This window comes from Eulemur rufifrons, chromosome 7 (assembly GCF_041146395.1).
Source record: "Eulemur rufifrons isolate Redbay chromosome 7, OSU_ERuf_1, whole genome shotgun sequence".
NCBI classification, from domain to species: Eukaryota; Metazoa; Chordata; class Mammalia; order Primates; family Lemuridae; genus Eulemur; species Eulemur rufifrons.
Genome location: NC_090989.1, coordinates 219,686,680 through 219,705,286, shown reverse-complemented (window position 1 = coordinate 219,705,286; position 18,607 = coordinate 219,686,680). Strand labels below are relative to the sequence as shown.

At 36.0% G+C, this 18,607-nt stretch overlaps 1 protein-coding gene across 3 annotated transcripts in view; it reads left to right on the top strand.

The window, feature by feature from the left end:
• LOC138388354 (aldehyde dehydrogenase 1A1-like) overlaps window positions 1–18,607 on the top strand; it is a 38,615-nt gene that overhangs the window by 3,932 nt on the left and 16,076 nt on the right. The window contains exons 2-7 of one of the 3 annotated variants that reach the window (XM_069476384.1): window positions 1,693–1,797; window positions 7,109–7,249; window positions 9,152–9,278; window positions 10,975–11,036; window positions 13,607–13,735; window positions 14,994–15,107. In XM_069476384.1, coding sequence (XP_069332485.1) covers window positions 1,693–1,797; window positions 7,109–7,249; window positions 9,152–9,278; window positions 10,975–11,036; window positions 13,607–13,735; window positions 14,994–15,107 — 678 coding nt within the window. The remainder of the gene's footprint in view (window positions 1–1,692; window positions 1,798–7,108; window positions 7,250–9,151; window positions 9,279–10,974; window positions 11,037–13,606; window positions 13,736–14,993; window positions 15,108–18,607) is intronic. The other 2 variants (XM_069476385.1, XM_069476386.1) reach the window with 2 other exon arrangements.

The window sequence follows — 18,607 nt, the reverse complement described above, 5'->3', positions numbered from 1 at the left end:
GAACAAAAGTGACTAGCCAGGGTTATGTAAATGTAAGCACAAGTTCAAACAAAAGTTGGGTTTACAGTGTTCTTATATTAAATGTTAAAACTGAATAATACAGAACAGTTGCTGGTGATTTGGGATCTGCTAGAGCTGACCTCTTCTGTTGCCTGCAGGCTGCCAGATAAACTTGCGTTTTGACCTTAGGTTAATGCTCATTTACAAAACATTCACTGACTTTAATCTGAAGGGGGAGTTTTATGTACAGTTTAGATATAAGATTTTGATGATGAAACTAGATGGTACATACATATTGTAATGAGTCTTTCACTAAAAGAGATTATATAGATTGAAATAAGCTCTAATGTATTGAGAGTATATTGAGGACTTGAAACCACAAATTATCACACCCCTAAAGTTAAGAGACTCAGGCAAGAGCTCGAAAGTTTCAGCACAGGCCTAATAGAATGTAAGCAATTCTATATGTTTTTATTTTATTTTTTAGTGAAATCATACTGTAGAAGAGTGGAATTCTGGGTATATCACTGACAGAATGATATTGTGTTCTCTTAATTTAGAGATACAAAGTCTGAGGAGGTAATACAACCTTCAGGGAAGAGAGAAGATAGGACTAGCAAGTGGGAGTAAATCTAATACAAGTTTTGAAAGGCCCATTAAAAAATCTGGGGCAAGTACTGTAATGTATTTAGTTTTTTGTTTAGAGTTTCATGCACTGAGATATAGATATCTAACATTAACACAAAGCAGAACATATAATGGAGTTTAATAGTAGGGTACTAACAGAAATAAAGGGATGAAAAGAGAAGAAATACTAGCTTTTGTCAGAAAGAGAACACAAAAGAAGTATTTCTTAATCTCACTTTGTCAAATATTTTTCTCTACATAAAAGTGAATGAGATATCAAAGCTGGCTGCTTAATGAAATGTAAATTCAATGATGTAAAAGTTGAAACTGAGACTTTTTAAACGACATACACTTTTTAATATTTCTATTCTTCTATACTGCACACAGAACAAAATTCCGTATTTCCTAGAGTTCTGCCTTTCTTTAGATGCATGTCTTAGGTATCACTAAGAAATGTAGCGCCTGATTTCACTTGAGGACAAATAAAGTATTAGGAAATCTTTTGAAAAGGAGAATGAAACTCCTATGCTTTTAAAAAGCCAGTGGAATCATGTCACTAGCTAAATTTTTCTGAGCAAACTTCTTTTAAAATCCTTTATTTTAGCATAATTATTTTACTAGCGTTAAAACAGTCAGATAAAGGATTAGAAAGTAGTCACTTGTGATATCAAATCACCAGTAGCCAAAAATGAGGATGTTGAGAAACTGAAGTGGAAAATAGAAGCATTTTTTTAAAAGATCAAGCCCACTAAACCCTCCACTCTTGCCTCAAATTCATGGCCATTTTAGGTAAAATCTTTCATTTCTAGATTGTCTCCTCCAGTATGTAATTTCTAGGGTTGAAATGAATGTATATCTTTGTGAAACTTAAAATCACTTGGTATTCTATTTTAGAGAGAGTATGTGTGTGTGCATTCATGCACAGAATGTCTTGAACAGCCAATAAATTTTGAAGGATGAAGGGATATGCATCATTTAGGCATTGTGTAATGCTTTAAGTTTATAAAAATTTCCAACCTTTCCTGCATATTTAAATACCTTTGTACCTACTTTCCATCCCTACAGATCTTCATAAACAATGAATGGCATGGTTCAGTGAGTGGCAAGAAATTTCCTGTCCTTAATCCTGCAACTGAGGAGATAATCTGCCATGTAGAAGAAGGAGATAAGGTGAGTTTTTATATACCATTTCCATTTTTATACGAGATTTCTTAGTTTCTTGACATGCTGAGCTCCCAAACTCCATTGCAAATTCAAGAGACATGTCACGAAAATATGGCTTCTGATGCAGGCTGGGGAACTTCTTTCTACTAAAGACACTCAGTAGTCATGTCATGACGATGATGAGTCTGTGCTTCTGGGTGTCTTGGTGAGGTTTTCATACTATTTTTTCTTGCTTGATTTTAAACTGAAATAGTGTCTAGATTTATTATATAGGCTGCCTAAGAAGAGATTAATCATAGGTTTGAAAAGGAGAGAAATCCTTTATTCACATAACATTGTTCATTCTAGGTTGCTAGATAAAACTAAGAAGTTAACACAGAACTTAAAGAACAATAAATTACCAAGCTATTTCATTAAAAATCATTGAGTTAATATTAATATTTTTGATGTTTTAGTTCTGGAGCCTTGAACATTTAGCTTTGCCACTGGAATTAGTTTTATCAGTAAAACAAGTCTCTGCTCCTGAATTTCCAGTTGAAACCTTGTCAGGTAGTCTGAGGACTTTTCTTGGCAGAGTTTGCAGGATTTACCTTCTTCCTAATGTGCAGTAAGGGAAAGCTGATGCTCATACTAGTAGCCTTAGAAATCTTTGCCACTGACGTGCTCGGTGCTCATTGAGAGTTAGCACTGCTCAGACAAGCAATCAAGGATGCTCAGTAACATCTAGCAAAGCTTCACACCAGGTCACGATGCTGACTGAGGTATCTGGACATTTGATCACTGAAACTCAATTGTTCATGATACAAACTGTTCGTGGTGAGCTGCTGTTTGCTTACCAACCAGCACTCGCCTATTCTTTTTGGAATTATTCAAAACATTTGTTTCCATATAAGTATTGATGTTTTTGCAACTTTGCTGGCAAATGTATAGTAAACTCTGATAACATTGCTTAATGAAAGGTACAAATCAAGCAAATTACAGTCACAATAAACCCGATATTCTGGAACTGACTCTTTAGATAATGAGCCAAGAGGTTTTAGGGATTTAGTTTAGAAGTAGAATGGCGCTCACAATGGGCTATGTACCTCTTTTCAGTGGCATTATAAAGACAGGAGGAGGGGCCAGAACAAATGGAGGTTGCAAAGCAAAGCACAGATGTGGGTGGGAACTGTTTTCTTTTCACTTCAGTGGCTCTTTTAGGCTCTATTAACTAATCCTGAAAACTGCTTTTAATACTAAAGCATGACCCAGCAAATAATTGGTGGGGATAAAAGTGAATGTCCATTAAAGTAAGTGCCTGTGACAGGTGTAAAAGTAGAACTGGTCTGATGACTATTTTCTGCATCTCTGAGTGAATCTGGTGTGGAGATGGACCACGTGGGAGTGATTGAAGAGTTCAATTCTCCCTTAACTGTGCTCAGCAGCCATTTGATATCTCAGCAACATTTGAACTGTCTTCGTACATTCAGCCTGTGGCCCTTTCCTCTAGAAAGGAACATTCTAAATGCCATCAGCAAAAGTGTTATTAATGGTGGCAAATCTGAGTTTATGTGCCAAATTGTTTTCTGGTTAATTCAAAAATTATATCTCTGATAATGTCAGTCCTGGAATAAAAATCCAAGAAATGCTAGTTTTGGAATTATAAAAGAAAATAACCCTGATGCCTAAGTAATTAAAAAAAAAAAAAAAACAACAACAACCCTGATGCCTAAGTATTTTGAATAATGTAAAAATTTTTGTTATATAATGAAACCTATTGAAATATTTATTATATAAATATCATAGAAGATGCATCCTTATATAAAATCGGTGTAACTTGGAAACTTTTTAAGATAGGTAACAAATTATTGAATATTTATTGACTGCCTATTGTAGGCCCTGAATAGTAAGACATATCATAGCTTATAATACAGATAGTAGTAAATATTCAAAGGATTTCATTATTAAGGCAGTCTTACAGAGCTATAAGAACTAGACTTTAGAGTCAGATATAGATTAAATTTTGGTTCTACTACCTGCTGGATTTCATGTGTGAGCCATAGTCTACTCACCTGAAAACCAAAGTCAGTGATGCTTAACTATAGCAGTACTGGTGAGACTGTAAAGGACTTACCTTGTGCCTGGAGCTTAGTAGGCTCTTGATTAGTAGCTATCAACAAGCTGGATTAGTCTGGTGAGGGTTTAGGTAGATTGATATTTGAGCTGGGTGTTAAAGAATACATAAGATTTTTAAAGTAAAGTGGTGTACTGGTAGAACATTTTAGATAAGGAGAGTTACAGGAGCAAAGGTGAGAAGGAGTTGGGTCAGATAGAGTAGAAAAAATGTGAACACTAAGTTTGAGTGGGTGAGGTGAAGCCCAACAGTGTTGGACCCTGAGAACCAGGTGGAGGAGTTTGGCCTTCAGACTATAGATAAAATGGAACAGTTGTAAATGTTTGAAAGAGAAAGTGATGAGATAAAAGTACTTGAAGGTTAGCCTGGTAGCAACAGGCAAGACAATTCAGGGAGAAAAGAGAATGAACTTGGGAAGGCTATTGACAATATGAAGTGAGAAGGGCCTAAATAGTGCAGGACAGTGAAAACGGAAAGGAAGATTAGAATATACTAGAACTACCAAGAGTTATTGTTAAAGGTTGTTTTGACTGCTAGGACTACAGTAACAATTGCCACAACTTAATCAACACTTAGCATGTCTGTCACACAGAAAATGTGTTTCAAGTGTTACTTTATTTAATCTTCAATACAACCCTGTGAGGTAACCATGTCCCTATTTTAAAGATAAGAAAACTGAGCCTTAGAGAAGTCCTGCCACAACATATTTCCCCAGAATATTTTTCACAGTTTATAATAATGTATTGGGGTGATGATTTGGTTGTATGTCTCTCCCATTTGATTGAATATTTCAAAAGGGCCATTTCCTTACTTCATTTTTCTATCATTAGCAGCCTGATGCTAAGAATACTACAGAGTGGAATGTTTATCAATGAAATCTTTAGATGGATGGATGTGTAGTCAAATAGCTCAAAGCTTACATAGCTAATAAGGAGAAATCAGAATTCAAATCTGGATTGTTTTGTTCCAAAACTATATATTAACTACCATTATTCTATTTCTGCTCCTGTAAGATAAATATAAGATATAAGAAAAGGAAGGGCATGATCCAAAAGACATAAGAACAAGAATATCTTTATTTATAGCAGCATTCTCTAGGGATGTGTTTTCCATACAGCAGAGTCACTTGTCTTGAAGCCAGTTTCTCCATATTTCTTTGGGAGGCCAGGATGCCTATAATGCCCCATATTTGGCTAAAGCTGATGGCAGGACACTGAGGAGAAGATCCAAACGAAAGCTGTGTCACACAGATCTGTTTAAAAACAGAGCAGCATATATTTTGTAGGCCATGGAATCCACAGATCATACTGGCAATCTCAGATTCTTATGACATGCTTTTCTTTATTTTTTTTTAACATTCGTCTCTGAATTTAACTTGGAAAAATTTAGAACCTATGGCATGAGACAGGGTCCAAATATAAGCAATCAATGTGATTAACTGAATGCCACAAATATGCACTGTGCGTGTGTGTGTGTGTTCATGTGTGTGTGTGTGTGTGTGTGTGTATAATTTCTCAGGAAAAGCAAGCAATTAATGCATGTATTTTATTGTATATACTCATCATTCTCTCAAAGTTAGACAGTGAGTTATACCAGCTTATGATATATTATAGTGAAAGAATCTTTGCTTGTAGTCAGTAAGTATCATCACTTGATCATACCAGATTGTACTTCTAAAACATCCCTCTTGCCCCAGATCATCTTAGTTTGGTGATAAATACTATAAAAATTATATTTAATTTGTAAAGTTGTAAGTTTGGGATTTCTTGACTGAATACAGCCTAAGCCTAAGGAGGGGGATATTATTTTGAGGTCCATGATTCTCTAAGGGGGAGGTGTCATGCTTGGATGGGATTTAGCTTAATTTTGTACAACTCAAAACAGTTAGGGTAATTACCCACCACCCCTGCTTAGCTCTCAAAGGGAATTATGTCTCCTGCAAAAATTTACAAAGGGCTACTGCCCTTTGATGTGTCATGATTTATGGAGCACACATAGTTTCATGCGGTGGCCAATCCTATGTACGAAGTAATATTGAGATAATTATGCCTTTAAGGTGCTTGCAACTGACTTGATGGAGAAAAAAAGGATATATGAGGTAGTAATGAAAGAGGGAGGTGGTGATTCCTGTAGTAGGTATATTCTGTGGAGTGCAGAAGAGGTCTGAACAAAGATCTGCAGGGGACTGGAGTGGCCAGGGTGACATTTGTAACTGAGGTAGATTAGGAAAGAACCAGAGGAGATACCTAGTATAGAAAAATGCAGAATAGTAGAAAGAGCTTGCATGAAGGCAATAGGAGAGTGGAGTCAAAGAGGCTAGACCGAGTGTGGAATCACTTTACTATTTGTCTTTTGCTGGAATGAATGTCGTTTGAAGTAGTGCATTATTAATAATAAGAAAATGACTTCTTTACCTATTTAGTGTTTAAAAAGATCTCTTTGTACCCAGATGGGAAACAGGGGGGCTGCCTCCTACAGACCCTTCGAAATACCAGGTCCACTTCCTCTATGCCTTTTCCCTCTGCACAAAAGGAATGAGCACATGTTTATAACATTTACTCTTCAACAGCAAAGAAAAGTTCTTATTCAGCCTCTAATAGGCCCTTCATGAGAATGGACAGGCTGTAGAGAGTCAGTGGAGATCAAAGAAGATATTCACTACTTTGGATCTTGAGCTTAGCCCGGAACTCCTATAACCCAGTCACCAAGGGCGTGTAATGTGTGGTGAGAGCAAGCAAAGGCTCTACAGTGAGACGAGCTCTGTTTAAAACTCAGTTCTGCCCCTCTTAGTTATTGACCTTGGGTAAAGCTCCTCTCTCTTTGCTTGAATTTCTTCATCTGTAAAATGGGGAACATGTCTGTCCCATTAAATGACTGAGAATTAAATGAGTTAATATGTGTAAAGTGATTAGAACATTGCTTGAGATATGGCAAGCATGCAAATGACAGCAACTATCACTACAATATTTATATTCTAGGAAATCAAGCATCTGCAAGATGTGTGGAGCTCGTCATTTTAAGATCATTCAGCAAGTGTACCTGCAATATGGTGTAGTTGAGTGTGCACAGTGAGCTAGACTTTAGGCTATTGGAGACACAGTGCCTGCTTGTCAGGAGCTTCAGTCTATTTTGTTGTGTTATTGCCATTGGACTTGCTGATCCAGTGTGTTCAGCCTACTGAATTAAATTCCCTTTGAATCACAGGAGGATGTTGACAAAGCAGTGAAGGTCGCAAGACAAGCTTTTCAGATCGGTTCTCCATGGCGTACTATGGATGCTTCAGCAAGGGGACGACTATTATTCAAGCTGGCTGATTTAATCGAAAGAGATCGTCTCTTGCTGGCAGTGAGTATTAACCAAACTGGATAGGTAGATAGAGCTCTCAAAAGCATTCATTGTTTGCATTGGCAAGTTCTTTTGGTTTTAGTGATGACTACATGCTCTCTACAAGCAAAATGAAAAGACTTTATCTCCCAGCTCTTGTGTAGGACTCTGACCATTGAGTGTATTCTCAAATACTAATCTGTACTCCAGTTCTGGGTGATGTTAATTTCTGCTCCCATAATAGATTCTACAGTCTAAACATTGTCAAACCCCAAGTTAAACCAAATTAAAGAAATTTCTTTCCCTTACAACTTCTTCTCAAATTCTTTAACAAGTTCAGATGAAGTTTGAATCTCATGGAATGAGGTACTGAGTTTCTTAAATACTTGACTAGTGAACACTTTTAGGTGAAAACATATCATTTGTTAAAGGTGCCCAAAATATTTCTCTAAAATAAATCTCATTTCTTTTTAGAGAAATGTATATCCAATAGCCCACCAAGATATTTAATAAATGGCTAATTTTTCTCTCCCTGAAATATCTGTTCACAATTGTCATAATTAAATGATGTTCTTTTTACAGGTGAAAAAGGCAAAGATTAAAGAAAAAAAATCCAATCATTGATGTGTTAATAAAAATTGTTTTTAATTTGTTTTTTTAATTTATATTTTAGCAATTAGATAAGTCAGTGGGTGATATCATTGTGGAGGGGATTTCCTTGTTTTTGTCTTCTCAGTTGGGCATTATAATGAAGCCAGTTTAACGCAAACCAATACCAAGATCAGGTTCCATAGTACATTTTTATTACCTTTAGAATAGTAAAGTGGCAGTTACAGAGAAGCTTGCTTTAAAACAAAACAAAACAAAACAAAACATTAGCAATTATAGTTAATGAAAGAACCATTTATTACTCAATTGGTGATTCAGCATAATTCAAAATATGCAAAAACATGAAGCCAGAAGCTATGTACAATAAAACTATATAAACCAAAATATCCTGTAGGAAGAAAGCAGAATTTGCTTAAACTTGGCTTCTCTCATTCATCCGATCTGTTGACTGCCTGTCAGCATAAGGTCCTATGGGGGAAAAGGTACAGCAATACAAAAATTGTGTTTGGTTAAATTTTGAGATGGTAGACAGTGTAACACAGAGACAGGACACCTTTAACAGTTTATCACCTGGATATTCCTGCCAGATAATCACCCCAGCAGAACATTATATCCCAGAGAGCTCTTTAAAGTTCTGCTTAAGAAGAGAAGGAAAAGAGGAGATAGGTCATCCTATAATGGTTAGGGCACTAGACTAGAAAATGTTGAACTTTATAGACCATTCAAATGGTAAATATGGTAATAATGGCAAAACTGGGAGTTTCATAATTAAAAATTCTGCTGAGGAAAATTATGAATGAAAAATCCAGATATTACTTAAGTTTGTGTGAATAGAGAGCCTATATCCAAATGGAATGCAAAAATTAAAAATGATTATTGAGGCATCATTAATAGTCACTGACACTAAATTGTCACATAGAGTTGGATTACACAGTAAGTGAAATCTGGTTGAAACTCTGATCTGACTGAAACTGGATACCATTCTCACCTGCTGTGTATACATCAAATTGTGACTGATTCCTAGAAAGTTTGATAGCTGGAGGACATTCCAAATGAGATTAAAACCTCTGGTCTTTAGAAAACGGAATCTCACAACCCTTTATACCCAGATCTTGCTATGTGACCTCAAGCAAGTCATTTTAACTCTCTTTTTTTTGGTCTCCTTTTTCAAAAGAGGAGGTTAGACAAAATGACTTAAGATTTCTTCTATTTTCAAAATTTTCTAGCACATGATTATTCAAAATATTGACTATATGTATTTTTAATATAAAACTTTTATGGAATTTTAGATTTGGAATTTGATCTGTTTTTCAGACAATGGAGGCAATGAATGCTGGAAAAATATTTTCCAATGCATATCAGGATGTATCAGGCTGCATAAGAGCATTACGGTACTGTGCAGGCTGGGCTGACAAGATCCAGGGCCGTACGATACCAGCTGGTGAGTAGCTTTGGGAAACCCCTAGGGATGGGAGTAGCAGTGAGGAGATTACTATAGAGCTGAATAATTTTAAACTCTCCCTTTTAAAGATGTCAACCACATAAAGAAAAATTGTTTCCTCCTAGACTTTGAGACAACACAGCTTTGAACCTGGAAGTTCTGTTAAGATTCATCAAATGGCTTTTTTATTTTTTTTCTTTGCTGCCAAGAAGACTCAGATCCAAGAAACCTTGGATATGAGCTCTAACAAATGGCTTTTAAAGTTGTTTCAGTGTAATCATGCAGAAGATAACACTATGCATATTTTAGAAAATATTAAAATAAGAACATTCTTATGGCCACAATTACTGAATTGAGACAATTGTCTCTCTAAGGGCTCAACCAAACTTTTTGAAGCTGGCCTCAGAAGTTATTTCTTTGGGTTTTATTCCAATAGGGACATTTTTACCCTTTCTATAATGTAATTATTTATGCCTCTTTGCATGTCCAGGATGAGTCAGTTATGATCATCTGTGCCTGGTCTAACTCAATATAGTTAGACCAGACTAATTAAACAAACTAATTCACATTGATTTGTTTCAAATAGCTTCAAAGCAAGAAGGAACTGTCTTTATAGCCCAAGTTAAGTATTCGTGTGCATGAAGATGTATGTATGTAGTGGAGTATGTACAAAATTGGGTAGAAATATGAAAAACACTTTGTATAAAATATGAAAAAGCATCACTGTGTGAAACACTATTGGCAGAATTTAATTCATGTAAATGTATTGACTTGAGGAATACAACACCCCAGAAATGGCCCTGATGTGCATTTCTAATCTACTTGGAACATCCGATAGGTCAGAAGTGGTAACCAGGAAGGGAAAAGAGGAGAGTGAAACCATGGTGATGTGAAGAAATGTGACTATCTTAATGACTGTCTCACTTTATTCTGGGACAAAATGGTAAAAACCATTTAAAGCACAAATAGATCTCAATATAGAGGGTTCTTGCTGAAGTCAGGAGGTTTCTGTGGGAACGAAAACAGAACTGAGCACAAAACACAATGAAATTCTTGGAATGACATCATCAAACTTTGAAGCACATGAATCAGTCAAATCTAGATTGAAAAGCAATGTCTTTTATTTCAGGCATTTGTTTTCATGAATTAAGAGAATTTCCTTTTATTGTTTGGTAGGCAAATAGAAAACAACATTTTAGAACAGGTGAGTAGGAAAGGATTATCAATCATAGAGAGGTTTTAAAAAATTATCTGTTTTTTAATTTTACTATTTTTTAAAGTGTTATATTTTTGAAAACAAGTTACTATTAGTGATAGAAGTTTGAGCTGACAGAAACACATGTGAATGTGGTTCTTCTCTTAGCTGGAGAACTCTTCCTTTCTGGTCAGTTTTTTTAACTAAACTTTGAGAAGAAGGATGATTTGGAAATCCGCTGACTTAGATGTTGAGAGATAGAATTAATTATCTTTCATATTGTTTCCAATTTTGTGTTTTGCTTTCACCTAACTCAACTTTATGGTTCCTGTCATTCCAAATTATGATTTCAGGACTCCATTTTCATTTTCTGAACAGTTGAAGATGTGCTTTATATTTTAATTATTGTCTACACTATTCTCTCATATCAGCCCCAAATCACCATTCTGTGAATGAAAAATACATTTGTCTATATATAATTGTGTGTATTTCACTTTCTAGATGGAAACGTTTTTACTTATACAAGGCATGAACCTATTGGTGTATGTGGCCAAATCATTCCTGTAAGTTGTTCTTCTATATAATTCTAAATTTTTTTTAAAAAAAATTTTAATTTTATTAGATTTAGTAATGAAACTTCGTACAACACAAATAGATTCCTATATATTTGTTTTTATTTATTTAATTTTTAATTTCAGAATATTACGAAGGTACAAATGCTTTGGTAACATAAATTGCCTTTGCACTATCCGAGTCAGATCTATACAAGCTTGCCCATCCCCCAGACCACCCGTACCACACCTGTTAGGTGTGAATTTAGCCCTCCCCCCTCCCCACCCACCTGCCTGATCCCCAGTGAATGTTACTTTGTATGTGCACATAAATGTTGATTGATTAGTACCAATTTAATGGTGAGTACATGTGGGGTTTGTTTTTTCCATTCTTGTGATCCTTCACTTAGAAGAATAGTCTCTAGTTATAATCAGGTTAATACAGAGGTATTAGTTCACCATTTTTTATGGCTGAGTAGTACTCCATAGTATGCATATACCATATTTTATTAATCCATTCATGTATTGATGGACACTTGAGTTGTTTCCACATCTTTGCAATTGTGAATTGTGCTGCTATAAATATTCAAGTGCAGATGTCTTTTTTATAGAATGTCTTTTTTTTCCTTTGGGTAAATACCCAGTAGTGGGAATCCTACAATCAAATGGTAGTTCTACTTTTAACTCTTTGAGGTGTCTCCATATTACGTTTCATAAAGGTTGTATTAGTTTGCAGTCCCACCAGCAGTGTATGAGTGTTCCTCTCTCTCTATATTCACACCAACATTTGTTTTGGGACTTTTTGATAAAAGCCATTCTCACTGGAGTTAAGCGATATCTCACTGTGGTTTTGATTTGTCTTTCCCTGACAATGAGAGATGTTGAGCATTTTTCATGGGTTTGTTGGCCATTAGTCTCCTTATATATTTGTTAAATATAGAATAAATATAGGATTTGATGAACTTGGTCTCGCTGTGACTAAACATCTTAGATATGAATTAGGTAGTCCAAAAACCTATCTATATCCTGGCATGTCTCTTGAGAGTATTTCAGTACTATAGTATGAACAGATCTTAACCTTATACTCTATGGGTTGTTTTTTAAAATCATATTTTGTCCTGTCTTTAAGAGCCATGTTTTATAGCCTTTTAGTGAAATGTAGTAGGCTCTGTTAGTTTCCAACATTCTTCATCTCCTCACTGAGGCTTCTCATTACAGAGAATAGTACCAACCAGAGTGTTCTAATCCTGTAGAGTTGGAACCCATTCTACTAAGTGAAGTATCCCAAGAATGGAAAAATAAGCACCACATGTACTCACCATCAAATTGGTTTCACTGATCATCAGCTAAGAGCACATTTAGGAATAACATTGATCGGGTGTCGGGCAGATGTGGGTGGGGGAGGGGCGGGTGTATACATACATAATGAGTGCAATGCACACTGTCTAGGGGATGGACACATTTGAAGCTCTGACTGGGGGGGCGGCCCAAGGGCAATATACGTAACCTAAACTTTTGTACCCCCACAATATGCTGAAATAAGAATAAAAAGAAATGAAAGAAACAATACCAGAGGCATTTAGAGCACTGTATGGAATATATTGTGTCTTAAGATGAGAGGTTCTGATATTCCAAGTTCTTCTTACAGAAGATAGTATTTTTAAGTGGAATTGTGAATCTTTCCTTTTAAGCTTAACAAACAGGAGACTAACTGATGTCTTTTTAGCTGACATACTTTCAAAGGCCAAATAAAAAATAGTGAAGTATCTCAAAGTTCTTAGATGAATAAGTGGCTAATGTCTTTCGCTCCAAGTAGATTGAAATGTATCCGTATCAACATTTTTAATGAAATTCCTCATTAATTCAAACATTACAATAATAGCTATAAAAATTACATAACTTCAAATACTAATAACAGCTAATATATACTGTGTCCCTATGATGAACCAGCCACTGTGCCAAGCTCTTGGCCCACTTTCCTGATTAATCCTCAGGAGACCTTCTGAGGTGGAGAGGACCATTATCATCACTTAAAGATGATGCAGTTGTACACACAGAGCAAGTGACTTGTGTGACTTCACATGGCTGGTAGTGACTGAGCTGAGATTTGAACCCAAGCACTTGGTTTCCAGACCCAGGATATCTTTGTCTATAACAAGATATTTGTCCTAGAAATAAATGCTACTAATGATATGATTAGATAAATAATTACAATAAATCACTTGTGGGTTGGGAGGAATACTCTAACTTTTTAAACACTTGCAGATAACTTATAATATACTTAATGGTAGGCCAACCATGCAGTGATTTTTATCTTCTTGGTAGAAGAAGAACTCAAATTGACAGCACTTGATTGAATTTTTGAGACCTCTCCTACTCCCTTCCTGTATCTAGTTTATTTAGAGCATTTTAGCATTTACTAGTTGCTTTTAGCAATGAAGTTAATTAGAATATACCAGATGATTACACAAAAATACTACAATTACTTTTTAATATCTGCTGGGGATATATCATGTGAACTTAGATTAGCAAATGTGTTTTTCAGCAATACAAAGAATCTCTTGTTATATATTGCTTTCTAGTGGAATTTCCCATTGGTCACACTTATTTGGAAGATAGCACCTGCCCTGAGCTGTGGAAACACAGTAGTTGTCAAACCAGCAGAGCAAACTCCTCTCACTGCACTTCATGTGGCATCCTTAATAAAAGAGGTAAGTCTCCTAAATCAAACTATGCACAAGAACTCCCCTTCATTTGGTGCTACTGCCAACTACATTATTTACAAAAGTCTCCTGTCCAGTGTGGGGATGCATTTAGCATGGCTGCTGGCTAGGATTCCTCACAGTTAACCCAAAGGAGTCTCTGCCCAAATACAGACAGGAAGTCCAATGCAAGGTCTTGGTGTCAGTCACCTTGTGATCACTTTTTTGTTTCTTTTGTCCAACTCTCGTGAACATAAATTCATATTGAAATTGATATTGTATTCTTTCAAATTTTGAAATGTTAAGTTGGTTTGTCACTGTCACTAATGGCCTGGTGGTTTCTGCAAATTTGTTCACACTATTATAGGATATGCGAAGATCGGAGGCCTCTGTGCAAATATGCTTGTTTGTACTCTTGGGCCACATTGTTTTTAAACACATCTACCCATAAGTGGATATGTTTGTTTTCACTTTTCTATTATGGTTTCCTCTGCATTTGTCTTCCCTTTCAAAGGTGGTAAAAGAGCACATGAAAGTTATTTTTATCAACTACCTATATTCTGTTAATATTTTTTTTCTTGCAAACAATTCATTGTCCTTTTGTCTTCATATCTTACCAAAACTTAAAAAACAAGCGTTAATCACTAGAAAATTCAATTTAGGAAATCTGAACTCGTATCTTAAAGATATTCTTTATTTCAAATTCAAAACAGGCAAAAGAGATGTTAAAATGAAATATTTTAAGATTTTGATGCAATTAACAGGAAATTTTAATGTGCCCTACTCAGTTCCCACACTTTCTACCTGAATTCTTTAACTGGGGTTGAAATCAATCATGAAGTACAATCATAAAGGGGATGACCATGCTTATTTAACATTTTGCTGATTAAATAATGCCAGTGGGGACTCGCACCTCAGCTGTTATGCCCTGAGCAATTGACAACAGCTAGAAACTAATAATGTGAGATCCCTTTAGCTTCTTAGTTTTGCTGGTGGGGATAATAAACACATTGCTTTGCTTCTATGTAAGTAATTTACCAAACACTTATACTTTCTTTGTGAGTTACTATGATGAAATTTCAGACAGTCATCAGTGGAGCAATAATCCGTAGTCTTACCCTGAGGAAAAATGGGCCTTCAATAATGCAAGGCTTGAGGGTGGTCTGATAATAACTGTAACATATTGTTAATAATATATAATAACTGTAATAACAATATTAATAAAGAATAAAACCACTTAGATGAATTTTCCTTTTTTACCTCTCAGGCAGGATTTCCTCCTGGAGTAGTGAATATCGTCCCTGGCTACGGGCCTACTGCAGGAGCAGCCATTTCTTCTCACATGGATGTAGACAAAGTGGCCTTCACAGGATCAACAGAGGTAATATCACTAACTCAGCCCAGAAGTTAAGAATGTCTGCATCTCTAGCTACCAGAAGCATGTTTTATGTAACTATTTTAGAGTAACACTTCCTTAAAACAAAAGTTATTTTTAATGATTGGTTCCTTATTTCAGCACTCACATATATGTATACAACATGAGCAGATGTAGTTTGGATGAAATGAAATACTTATCACAAACTCAGAAGGACTAGAGTGAACTATTTTTAACATGTTCTCATCATTTCTAATGAGAAATATGGCTGGTGAGACCTTGTCCTATGATTAGTAAGGTTTACTCTAGAAAATAGAAATTAGGCCACAGTGATTTGTATGAATGAATGTAATGTTACCCTGTAGATTATGAAAATTAAATAGTAGAGCCTCACCCATAGCTCCTTATTTGGGGCTCTCTCCTCCTTAGACATTCAGACAGCTTCCTTCAATGACACTCTTGGCCTAGCCTAACTTTTCTGACTGTCTGGCTCAAACTTGGCCATCCAAAGGTTAAAGAACAGGACCCCAACCATGTGCACTGCAAGGAGAAACAGGAGGGAGAGAGGGAAAGACAGCATCCTGGAAGGTAGACTTCGGGAAAATGGATTCCCATTTACTGAGGCGATTTTCTATCCTAAGCAAAAGAAAGTGGTGAGCTCATACTGTGCCAAGAAAAATAAATCCTTGAGTCATTTTGTTAGATAATGTGACATTGTTAGATGCTCAATGCAGTGACTACTGTATGCCTTTCATTGGTATAAAGTATAGAGGGTGAAGAGTGAGCATCGCCCCGTCTTAGAAAGCTGCCGAGGCAGGTACGAAACAAGGCAGGATGTGATAAGTACTAAAATATTTGCAAAGTGCTGTAAGGGGGATCACAGGAAGGAATAATGATGTCCAAATGGGTGCTAGAACTTGCGGTGTGTTTTGAGGATTTGTTTCTTTTATTTAACTCCTTTTAGATTGAGAAGCAAAAACAATGTTCCAGATAGGGAGATGGGGCTAGCATGATTGTTTTATAATCCTAATTTGAGCCACTCCAATATAAAGAAATATTTACATAAAGGACAGAAATGGCAGAAAATCAAATTTTATTTCTCTTGATCTTTTTAAAATCAGGTGAATACATACATATCTTTTCTTTGTTTTTCATAGACCTAGAATAAAAAAAGTTTGCATTCTATAAATCCCTAACTGAGGCAGGGGAAAGCCAGCCCCACATTTAGGATTTACTGTGAACAAAACAAATGGGAATGTTCAAGACGTGGCAATAAATTTTAAAATGGTAAAATCATAGGTTGAAATCATAGCAGAGAAGGTAAGAGAAGAAAGGAACAAATTCCTCAGCCTGGACTTCTAGACCTTCCCCAGTAGGGAATCCATGTAGCTTTTGAGGCCTAGATCCCACACCTGCTCATTTCTCCAGGTCATCTGGACCAGGGGATGCTGTTCCCTGATGCCAACTCCAGCGTCACTGCCTGTTTGTCTTGGCTCAACCCCAAGCCTCTATTGTATCTGTGAGGGGTGGAAACGTTACCTACCAAGAACACCTCAAAACCCTGAGATTAAAAATCTAGAAAACATCTGTGTTTACATTCTGCCTCTATCCCTCCTAGCAGTGTGTCTTGCTAATTTAGTTTCTTCATTTATAAAATTGATGCAACAATATCAACCTTACCGAGTTGCACAGAATAAAACTAAGAGAGCTAATGAGTGGTGAAACACGTGGCACCCTACCCAGCATTCAGTAAATGCCATGGTTATTATATGTGTCTGGACTCATTTCCTTCTTCTCTTTCCTCTCCCGCTCTTCATTTTCTCACAATAATTTAGAAGGTGTGAGGGAAGAGCTTCCTCTCCCTATAAATTTTCGCCATCTCTGCCACCTGCCCCATCACTTCCTTATTATTCCATGCACCTTTTCATTCTCACGTGCTTTCTGTTCACACGTGGTCATAACCTGTTCCAACCTGGCTCCCCCCACATATCCCCTGGCTGGCTTTCTCCTCACCGCTGCAGTCGCAGGAGCACTCTGAATTTAACAACACCCGTCTGTGTTCCCATTGGCCGTGATGTATGACTGTAAGAACACATGCCCGTGGTCTTTTTATGAGTCTTTCTCTCCCTTGTGGAATATCCATAAAGACTCTTGTTCATTATTATCTCCTGAAACCAGTTCAGTGATTAATTCTAAATAAGTATAAAGAATTAAGTGTGAATAATATGATTGTAGAAGCCACACAGAAAAACCCATCTTAGTTCCAATGCATGGAACTTAGGTCCGTGCTCCCTGGAACCTCTTTCTGGGTTCTCTTTTAGCTTCAGGTTTGTTGCTGGGCAGATATCAGGGAACTTGGCAAATACCATGAAAAAGGCAAACAACAGATTACACATTTGGTGTCATTGTAGCAAAGATTCTCATTCTAACAACACTTTTAGTGAGGTAAGAATTTTAATGTCCCATTAGATTCGTGTAAAATAGTACCCTACACATATTTTGCAAGACATACTAAGTTATATCCTTTTCATGAACATTTGCTACTTCTGCCCCAGGTGGAAACACCACAATATCATAGCATAGACTATTTACCTGTAGTGCTTATAGTTCTTATCTTTTCTTCATTGCAAACCGCTGAGAAAAATGATGAATCTTTACTTATTTCCAAGTAAAGGAAAGAAATCACGAGACAAAAAATGGATGTTTCCTTGCTTGGGCTTAGACTTTTGGGAAAATTCAAGCAAGCCTTTTATTGGCCAGTTAAACTTGCACTAAGCAAAAGTATAACCTTTCTTCCTCATCCACACTTCTGACCATTCTTCACACTAGTCTTTTGATATCTGTAGCTTTCAGAAAAATAATTCTGATTTTACTCCCTTTCCCAAGATAAAAGTTATCTACTTTAATAGAGTTTCTCCAGTAAACCTAAGTTTAAAAACAGAAAAATAAAAAACAAAAACATGCAGAATGAAATTGGGGAACTCAAAGAGGGAAAGGCAAAGAGTGTTATCTAGAATAAAGAAAATTCTTAATCAAATGAAAATTCAACTTTTGAAAATAGTCCTTAGGAGTATGTTGTGGAAGGAAAATGAGACACAAGAAACATTTCAGCCTGGGTTCCCCAGTGAAAGTCTACTTTTAGTTCATTTTTATTAAACCACCCTTAGAGGTTTGATTTAGAACCATAAAATCTTTAAGATGAAAGTATTAGTTAACGCTTTATTCTATAATGCACAGTAGCAGTTAGTTCAGTAACTGCATAAATTTTGTACATACACTTAGCAAGCATCTACTTTTGTTCAGTTGGAATATAAATTTTTTATTAAAATCTGTCATGTGTATTAGGAAAAAATAAACCCAGAGAATAAAAGAAACAAAATGAAGTGAATTATATTTAAAACACAAAAGCAAAGATCATTTTAGTGGATTAAGTCTCCAGTAAAAATGATAAAAAATAAATAATTATGAAACAAGCCAAGTTTTAGAGATAGAAAAACAAGAACAAT